The sequence below is a fragment of the Sander vitreus genome, unplaced genomic scaffold, assembly GCF_031162955.1.
Source record: "Sander vitreus isolate 19-12246 unplaced genomic scaffold, sanVit1 ctg359_0, whole genome shotgun sequence".
Lineage (NCBI taxonomy): Eukaryota > Metazoa > Chordata > Actinopteri > Perciformes > Percidae > Sander > Sander vitreus.
This window is the reverse complement of record NW_027595494.1, coordinates 87,501-97,500: the sequence shown is the minus strand read 5'-3', so window position 1 is coordinate 97,500 and position 10,000 is coordinate 87,501. Positions and strand designations below refer to the sequence as shown.

General features: G+C 44.3%; 1 protein-coding gene across 1 annotated transcript in view; it reads right to left on the bottom strand.

The window, feature by feature from the left end:
* The window catches only part of LOC144513863 (7SK snRNA methylphosphate capping enzyme-like), a 21,265-nt gene that overhangs the window by 194 nt on the left and 11,071 nt on the right, over positions 1 to 10,000 (bottom strand). Inside the window, exons 5-10 of the mRNA XM_078245059.1 lie at positions 8,152 to 8,617; positions 7,965 to 7,990; positions 7,732 to 7,879; positions 1,065 to 1,271; positions 741 to 849; positions 1 to 154 (exon numbers count right to left, since the gene is read on the bottom strand). The exon at positions 1 to 154 is cut by the window's left edge and continues 194 nt beyond it. Coding sequence (XP_078101185.1) covers positions 102 to 154; positions 741 to 849; positions 1,065 to 1,271; positions 7,732 to 7,879; positions 7,965 to 7,990; positions 8,152 to 8,617 — 1,009 coding nt within the window. The 3' untranslated portion in view covers positions 1 to 101. The remainder of the gene's footprint in view (positions 155 to 740; positions 850 to 1,064; positions 1,272 to 7,731; positions 7,880 to 7,964; positions 7,991 to 8,151; positions 8,618 to 10,000) is intronic.

Genomic DNA, 10,000 nt, shown 5'->3' with positions numbered 1-10,000 from the left:
GTCTCTAAAGTTCAGCCAATCAGCTGCGAGCTCCCAGTCATAATATATACAGAATATGCAACGACCAATCAGCTTCCTCCGTCTGTCCTGTCCTGGTGACATCACTTCCTGGGGGCGGGGCCTTTGTGGAACAGGTAGATCGGCCGCTGGTTACCTGGAAACAAAAAAACAAAACATCTATTTCAAGGAGAAAAGTCTATGATTCAGAGCCATTGGTGCTTTTATTGTGAAATATGTGCAGGAAGTGAGTTTGATTGACTTTGGGTGAAATTGACCCGTTTTAATGTTTGTTTTATGTCAGAAAATATGGGACGTAAAATAAGCAAAATAACTAACTGCTGGAGGCAGCGGTGTCTCACACCAGGACCTGTCTCACACCCGGACCTGTCTCACACCCGGAGGTTATAAATACAGACCTGTCTCACACCAGGAGGTTATAAATACAGACCTGTCTCACACCAAGATATTATAAATATGTGTGTGTGTGTGTACACCTGTGTGTGTGTGTGTGTGTGTATGTACCTGTGTGTGTACCTGTGTGTGTGCGTGTATGTACCTGTGTGTGTGCGCGTGTGTGTGTTCGCGCACGTGTATGTGTGTGTACCTATGTGTGTGTGTGTGTGTGTACGTGTGTGTGTGAGTACCTGTGTGTGTCCCTGAGTACCTTCGCGCACGTGTGTGTGTGTGTACCTGTGTGTGTGTGTACCTGTGTGTGTGTGTGTACCTGTGTGTGTGAGTACCTGTGTGTGTGAGGAGTCTGTATGAAGAGAAACCAACACTGTCCGTCAGGTATGATGTAAACTGTTCTGGTCTTAGTCTCACCGCCCGGAAGTTACGATACGTCCACTCCTACAAAATAAAAGCACACCACACAACTTAGATATAAACAGTTTACACAGAGTGTGTACTTATGGGTTGGTAGTCTGTGTGTTGAAAGAAAGAACAGAAAAGCTTAAAAACTGTATTTCAGTATTCAGTATACATACTGTGTGTATATATATATATATATATATATATATATGTATGTATATATATGTATATATATGTATGAATGCGTTAGTTACCGAGATCCTCTTGCTGTGTGCGTAGCTGCTCCAGGGCTGGGGCTCCAGGATGAATAGTCCGCCTGGCGCCAGGCTCTGATAGGCTCGTCTGAACAGTCTGGCCACGCCCCCGTCCCCCGACTGCAGCTGCACCCACTTGGTGACGCCCAGACACATGATGACATCATACTGGCCGCGGCCAGGCCACGCCTCCGACACGTAGTCGCCCTGCATGGGGGGGGGGGAGGTACAGGATATTTAACGTTACATCACTGAAAGACAATTACGACCTATTTTTACGTCTCTAGTGGTGAAATATTGAGAGAAAAAAAGTCAAGTCAGGGATAAAAGGTCAAAATATATATTTTTAATATTTAAAGAAAAAAATTCAAAATATTTTGGGATATCATGAAGGTATTTATAAATATATATATTCAGTGTTTCCGACAGATTGAGAGCTTATATGTGGGGGTTCAGTAATAAACTAGTCAAACGAAGGTGAAAACAACTAGTAATATATATATATATACACACACACACACATATATATACATATATATATATATATATATATATATATATATATATATATATATATATATATACACACACACACATACACATATATATATATATACACACATATACATACATACACACATACATCATATATATATATATATACACATACAGTCAGGTCCATAAATATTGGGACATCGACACAATTCTAATCTTGTTGGCTCTATACACCACCACAATGGAGTTGAAATGAAACGAACAAGATGTGCTTTAACTGCAGACTTTCAGCTTTAATTTGAGGGTATTTACATCCAAATCAGGTGAACGGTGTAGGAATTACAACAGTTTGTATATGTGCCTCCCACTTTCTAAGGGACCAAAAGTAATGGGACAACTGGCTGCTCAGCTGTTCCATGGCCAGGTGTGTGTTATTCCCTCATTATCCCATTTACAAGGAGCAGATAAAAGGTCCAGAGTTCATTTCAAGTGTACTATTTGCATTTGGAATCTGTTGCTGTCAACTCTCAATATGAGATCCAAAGAGCTGTCACTATCAGTGAAGCAAGCCATCATTAGGCTGAAAAATCTAAACAAACCCATCAGAGAGATAGCAGAAAACATTAGGTGTGGCCAAATCAACTGTTTGGGAACATTCTTAAAAAGAAAGAACGCACCGGTGAGCTCAGCAACACCAAAAGACCCGGAAGACCACGGAAAACAACTGTGGTGGACGACCGAAGAATACTTTCCCTGGTGAAGAAAAACACCATCACAACAGTTGGCCAGATCAAGAACACTCTCCAGGAGGTAGGTGTATGTGTGTCAAAGTCAACAATCAAGAGAAGACTTCACCAGAGTGAATACAGAGGGTTCACTACAAGATGTAAAACCATTGGTGAGCCTCAAAAAACAGGAAGGCCAGATTAGAGTTTGCCAAACAACATCTAAAAAAGCCTTCACATTTCTGGAACAACATCCTATGGACAGATGAGACAAAGATCAACTTGTACCAGAGTGATGGGAAGAGAAGAGTATGGAGAAGGAAAGGAACTGCTCATGATCCAAAGCATACCACCTCATCAGTGAAGTATGGTGGTGGTAGTGTCATGGCGTGGGCATGTATGGCTGCCAATGGAACTGCTTCTCTTGTATTTATTGATGATGTGACTGCTGACAAAAGCAGCAGGATGAATTCTGAAGTGTTTCGGGCAATATTATCTGCTCATATTCAGCCAAATGCTTCAGAACTCATTGACGGCGCTCACAGTGCAGATGGACAATGACCCGAAGCATACTGCGAAAGCAACCAAAGAGTTTTTTAAGGGAAAGAAGTGGAATGTTATGCAATGGCCAAGTCAATCACCTGACCTGAATCCGATTGAGCATGCATTTCACTTGCTGAAGACAAAACTGAAGGGAAAATGCCCCAAGAACAAGCAGGAACTGAAGACAGTTGCAGTAGAGGCCTGGCAGAGCATCACCAGGGATGAAACCCAGCGTCTGGTGATGTCTATGCCTTCCAGACTTCAGGCTGGAATTGAATGCAAAGGATTTGCAACCAAGTATTAAAAAGTGAAAGTTTGATTTATGATTGTTAATCTGTCCCATTACTTTTGGTCCCTTAAAAAGTGGGAGGCACATATACAAACTGTTGTAATTCCTACACCGTTCACCTGATTTGGATGTAAATACCCTCAAATTAAAGCTGAAAGTCTGCAGTTAAAGCACATCTTGTTCGTTTCATTTCAACTCCATTGTGGTGATGTATAGAGCCAAAAAGATTAGAATTGTGTCAATGTCCCAATATTTATGGACCTGACTGTATATATATATACATACACACACATACATATATACATATATATATATATATATATATATACACTACATACACACATATATATATATATATATATATATATATATATATATATATATATATATACATACATACACACACACACACACACACACACACACACATACATATACACACATATAAGTCTAATACTGAACATCCCACTCCACCAAGTCCTGATGTCCCTTAGAGGGGACATCTGTATCTGTAGCTTTAACGGGATACCCCATGTGTGGGGTATCCCGTTAAAGCTACAGATACAGATGTCCCTTAGAGGGACAGGACAGGACAGACGGAGGAAGTTGATTGGTCGTTCTATATTCTGGAGGGGACATCTGTATCTGTAGCTTTAACGGGATACCCCATGTGTGGGGTGTGGCCTTCCCAACTTCCCTTTTCCTGTCTTTTCAAAATGGCTGGCATCAGCACGGGCACATTTTATGGAAGAAAGAAAGGCAAGCATCACATTTTAATTAAACGTGATTTTGAGTGTTATATTTTGATTGTTGAGTAATTTGAGTGAGTTTTCAGAGCTGAACTTACTTAGTTTCATAGTAAAAATCACTGATTAATTAATGTACACTGTAGTGTACATCAGGACTTTGTACTCCTGATTATTTCTCTGTTTTTAGTAGACAGCTCTTTGTCTTATGTTACAGAAGCATTGAGGGACATTCAGACGCAGTTCTCTGAAGATGAGAGTCCAGTGAGCAAGACAGGAGAGGGTGAGAACTGGGGGGGGGGGGTCAGTTCGTATCACGGTTTTCGGGTCTGTAAGGTTCTTGTTATTTTTTCTTTTAATCTTTAACACTCCAGAAATATACTTCAGCATCTGATATGTAGCTTAATTAGCATATTGAATGCATGTTGCACAATACATGCACACAGTGGCAGTTCTGTCTGTTGTCTCATTTCCGCTGTCATCATAGGTGACATGCAGCAGCAGAGATCGCCCAATTAGGGCCTCAAACGCCGCCGATCCTGCGTCACTTGACGAGAACGGGGCCCAAAATAACACGTTGCAGATTATTAGCTGAAAGAAGCTAATTACTGCATATGATCTCACGTTGTGATGATCCAGCCCTTCGTATCAAACATATATACAATAGTGCCATGTCATCATATAGTCGGGCACTGATTCAGCACCACGGACAGCGACAGCTGTTCAGCACCATCAGCTGTCCATCAGCTGTCCATCAGCTGTCCATCAGCTGTCCATCAGCTGTCCATCAGCTGTCTGTGGTGCTGAAACATTGCTACTTGACTGGCAAACTGCTTTCTTTGTTCGTCATTACAAACTTGTGTCTTTGCTTGGTGTTTTATTTGACATATAGGCGTACTTGGCTCAACAACTGACACATTATCACATGCATTCATCAGATATTTTACTGGTTTGTTTTTATTTTAAAATGACTTGGTAGCAGAGGGCCCCATGATGAAGCTCCGCCCCCACTGTACTGAGAGTCTAGCTCCGCCCCCACTGTACTGAGAGTCTAGCTCCGCCCCTGGTAACATGAAATCCAAAATGTTCCCACACACCAGACTATATACGACGCTGGAGCATCCTCCAGCTCCGGGCAGCCTTCCTCATCTCTCCCCCCTGACATCTCTACAGTCTTCCTCATCTCTACAGTCTTCCTCATCTCTACAGTCTTCCTCATCTCTACAGTCTTCCTCATCTCTACAGTCTTCCTCATCTCTCCCACCTGACATCTCTACAGTCTTCCTCATCTCTACAGCCTTCCTCATCTCTCCCACCTGACATCTCTACAGTCTTCCTCATCTCTCCCCCCTGACATCTCTAGTCTTCCTCATCTCTACAGTCTTCCTCATCTCTACAGTCTTCCTCATCTCTCCCACCTGACATCTCTAGTCTTCCTCATCTCTCCCACCTGACATCTCTAGTCTTCCTCATCTCTCCCACCTGACATCTCTACAGTCTTCCTCATCTCTCCCACCTGACATCTCTACAGTCTTCATCATCTCTCCCAGCCTTCGTCATCTCTACAGTCTTCCTCATCTCTCCCCCCTGACATCTCTAGTCTTCCTCATCTCTCCCACCTGACATCTCTACAGTCTTCCTCATCTCTCCCACCTGACGTCTCTACAGTCTTCCTCATCTCTCCCACCTGACATCTCTACAGTCTTCCTCATCTCTCCCACCTGACATCTCTACAGTCTTCCTCATCTCTCCCACCTGACATCTCTACACGTGACGTGACCTGCAGCAGCAGCACGCCACCTGAGGAGCGGTCTGCTCGGCGCCTCTCAAAATCCAACCCAACGGTTCGGATGGTTTTTCATGACCCGTACCCCCACGTAGTGAGAACCCAGATAAGGAATCGGATGAAGTCGACCAAGCCCCAGGGCCGTCGTCCTCTATGGGCCAAAACCACCATGTAGGGACAATCAGAGCAAAACAGCTGAGATAACCTACAAAGATGTTTCTGGAAAATTGATTTGATACTTAATGTTAGCGCCTAAATGTCAACGCTCCTGTTATGTTAGGGTCATATATATATATATATATATATATATATATATATATATATATATATATATATATATATATATATATATAAGCAGCATATATACAGTGGGGCAAAAGTATTTAGTCAGCCACCAATTGTGCAAGTTCTCCCCACTTAAAAAGATGAGAGAGGCCTGTAATCTTCATCATAGCTACACTTCAACTATGAGACAACAGGAGAAAAACAATCCAGAAAATCACATTGTAGGATTTTTAATGAATTTATTTGCAAATTATGGTGGAAAATAAGTATTTGGTCAATAACAAAGTTCACGCCAATACTTTGTTATATACCCTTTGTTGGCAATGACAGAGGTCAAACGCTTCCTGTAAGTCTTCACAAGGTTTTCACACACTGTTGCTGGTATTTTGGCCCATTCCTCCATGCAGATCTCCTCTAGAGCAGTGATGTTTTGGGGCTGTCGCTAGGGCAACACGGACTTTCAGCTCCCTCCAAAGATTTTCTATGGGGGTTGAGATCTGAGACTGGCTAGGCCACTCCAGGACCTTGAAATGCTTCTTACGAAGCCACTCCTTCGCTGTCCCGGGCGGTTTGTTTGGGATCATTGTCATGCTGAAAGACCCAGCCACGTTTCATCTTCAATGCCCTTGCTGATGGAAAGAGGTTTTCACTCAAAACTCTCACGATACATGGCCCCATTCATTCTTTCCTTTACACGGATCAGTCGTCCCTGGTCCCTCTGCAGAAAAACAGCCCCAAAGCATGATGTTTCCACTCCCATGCTTCACAGTAGGTATGGTGTTCTTTGGATGCAACTCAGCATTCTTTCCCCTCCAAACACGACGAGTTGAGTTTTTTTACCAAAAAAGTTCTATTTTGGTTTCATCTGACCATATGACATTCTCCCAATCCTCTTCTGGATCATCCAAATGCTCTCTAGCAAACTCCAGACGGGCCTGGACATGTACTGGCTTAAGCAGGTGGACACGTCTGGCACTGCAGGATTTGAGTCCCTGGCGGCGTAGTGTGTTACTGATGGTAGCCTTTGTTACTTTGGTCCCAGCTCTCTGCAGGTCATTCACTAGGTCCCCCCCGTGTGGTTCTGGGGGTTTTTTGCTCACCGCTCTGTGATCATTTTGACCCCATGGGGGGAGATCTTGCATGGAGCCCTGGATCGAGGGAGATTATTAGTGGTCTTGTATGGCTTCCATTTTCTTATAACTGTTCCCACAGTTGATTTCTTCACACCAAGCTGCTTACCTATTGCAGATTCAGTCTTCCCAGCCTGGTGCAGGTCTACAATGTTGTTTCTGGTGTCCTTTGACAGCTGTTTGGTCTTGGCCATAGTGGAGTTTGGAGTGTGACTGTTTGAGGTTGTGGACAGGTGTCTTTTATACTGATAACAAGTTCAAACAGGTGCCATTAATACAGGTAACGAGTGGAGGACAGAGGAGCCTCTTAAAGAAGAAGTTACAGGTCTGTGAGAGCCAGAAATCTTGCTTGTTTGTAGGTGACCAAATACTTATTTTCCAGAGGAATTTGCAAATAAATTCATTAAAAATCCTACAATGTGATTTTCTGGATTATTTTTCTCATTTTGTCTCTCATAGTTGAAGTGTAGCTATGATGAAGATTACAGGCCTCTCTCATCTTTTTAAGTGGGAGAACTTGCACAATTGGTGGCTGACTAAATACTTTTTTGCCCCACTGTATATATACACACACACAGCACATGTGCATGTATATATATATATATATAAATAATATCAGAACTGATATATATGTGCTGTATATATTTCTGCATGTGGCCCAGACTCACCTGGATGAAGGTGACGTTGGAGGGAAACCTGGAGGACGATGATGAAGATGATGTCAGAGGGAGGAAGAGGGGGGGGGCAGCCAGAGGACCCCGACTCACCCTGAAGGACAGGGGGAGGGAGGGGGGCGGGGAGGAGGGGGGGGGGGGCCTGCTGGAGAAACACAGGAAACGTTGAACATCATAGTATTAAATATGAAGGAAATATAAGAGTCTGTCTAGAGAAGAAGGGAAACATTACAACTGGCACCTTGGCAACCACCTGCTCAATATATATATTCTGTCTCTCTGTTAACCTGTCTGTCTCTCTGTCTGTCTGGATGTCTCTCTCTCTCTCTCTCTGTCTGTCTGTCTCTCTCGCTCGCTCCCCCTCCCTCTCTGTCTCTCTCTCTGAGTCCTGTATAAGAAAGATGAAATACTAACCGTCTCTTGTTCCTCCATCTCTCCTGGCTGTGAGGGGGCGGGGCCTCCTGGCTGTGAGGGGGTGGGGCCTATCCGTTTCCTCTCCTCCGTGGCCAGGTCATGTGACAGGAAGTGCCTGATGTTCTGCGTGGCCAGGTCATGTGACAGGAAGTGCCTGATGTTCTGTGTGGCTGCGTGAGCCAGCCGGGGGTCCAGTTCCACCCCCAGGACGTGGGCGGGGTTGAACTGGCGGGCCACGGCGAGCGCCAGGTGTCCGGCACCACAGCCCACGTCCAGCACCGTGCGGTCTCTGAACCAATCGGCTTCCAAGAGGCGGAGACGCGGGTCCTCGGCCGCGCCCACCCGCCCCTCCCACGCGTCGCCGTAGGAACCCTGGTAGCCGTAGTAACCGCTGTGGTTGCCGAACTGGAAGCGCAGTTTGTCCTTCTTCTTCTTCTCCGGCGGCCGCGCGGCCGGGCCTCCACACCTGCAGCCAATCAGAGCACAGCGTTTCATAAAGCCTTTACATTATTCATTTTCTTATGCTACACTGATTGGTTTCCAGTTCTGATATGCAAATGAGGGGGCGTGGCTACACCGATGATATGCAAATGAGGGGGTGTGGCTACATCTATGATATGCAAATGAGGGGGTGTGGCTACATCTATCTCTTTACAGCCCACTAAGCTTTACAGTCAGCAGGGGTCATCAACTACATTTTTACCCAGGGCCAGAATGTTTCTAGCAGACACTCTGGGGGTCTGGACTTACAAATAAAGAAAATAAAATGTATTTATACGCCTATTCTTGTTTGAAATTTTCACTTTCTTACTGAATTAATGCTATATCTTTTACATGTATTAGTGTGAGCAAACTCCTAAAAAAACATGGAAACTCCATAATGATAAGTGGCTCTTTAAGTAGAAAAAGATCTCAGACTAGGAGGCAGTTCACTGAGGAGTGATGGTTAAAGTCTGTGATTAGGGAAACATGGTTGTAGTATGCAGCGTCCTGATTGGTGGGAAACGCCTGCAGAAAGAAACGGCTGCTGTCAGGTAATGGTGAATGATGAATGGACTGATGAGCACGCTATGCACTCGTCATGTATGCCCCATTTACAATGAAACGATGCTGCTGCAAAATAATACAACCAGCATCATCATCATCAACAATGAAGAACGTGAACATAACGATCGCGTCATTCACGTACATATTAAGTAGCCACAGGCGTCTGTTTTGGTCTCATAATACGTCCATTATCCAGCGGAGAGGATATAACTGTGTATATATATACATATCTGTATTATGAATGTAACTGCTCGCTCAGCCAGCAGTTACATTCATAAGAATTTGTCCAAATTTCAAGATTCCCAGCAAACTCAGATAAACAGACAGCTTTTATGTTTTTTTGGTTTAATTGTAGCCTACTTACAGTAACGAGACTAGTGTGAGTTCATCTGCCCCAGCGGCCGCTGGTAATCCTCTCTCTATCGTTCCCAGTCAGGTACTGGGTGTTTTAACACACACACACACACACACACACACACACACACACACACACACACACACACACACACACACACACACACCCCCCTCTGGGCTCAGCTGTGTGTGTGGAGCGCTGGCATCGCTGTGCAGAATCCCATCATGTGAACAGAGATGCACATACAGAGGGCTGGCTTTGTGCTCTACCTGTGTGATGTTACCTGCTGTAAATGCTGTAAATGCTAAATAACAGAACACATTTTTCCCTCTTCACATTTTCTGAATTCCTGATTATTCTGCGGGCCGGACTAAAACGCTTTGGCGGGCCAGATGTGGCCTGCGGGCCGCCAGTTGACGTTGACTGCTGTAGGGTAACTGCTCAGCC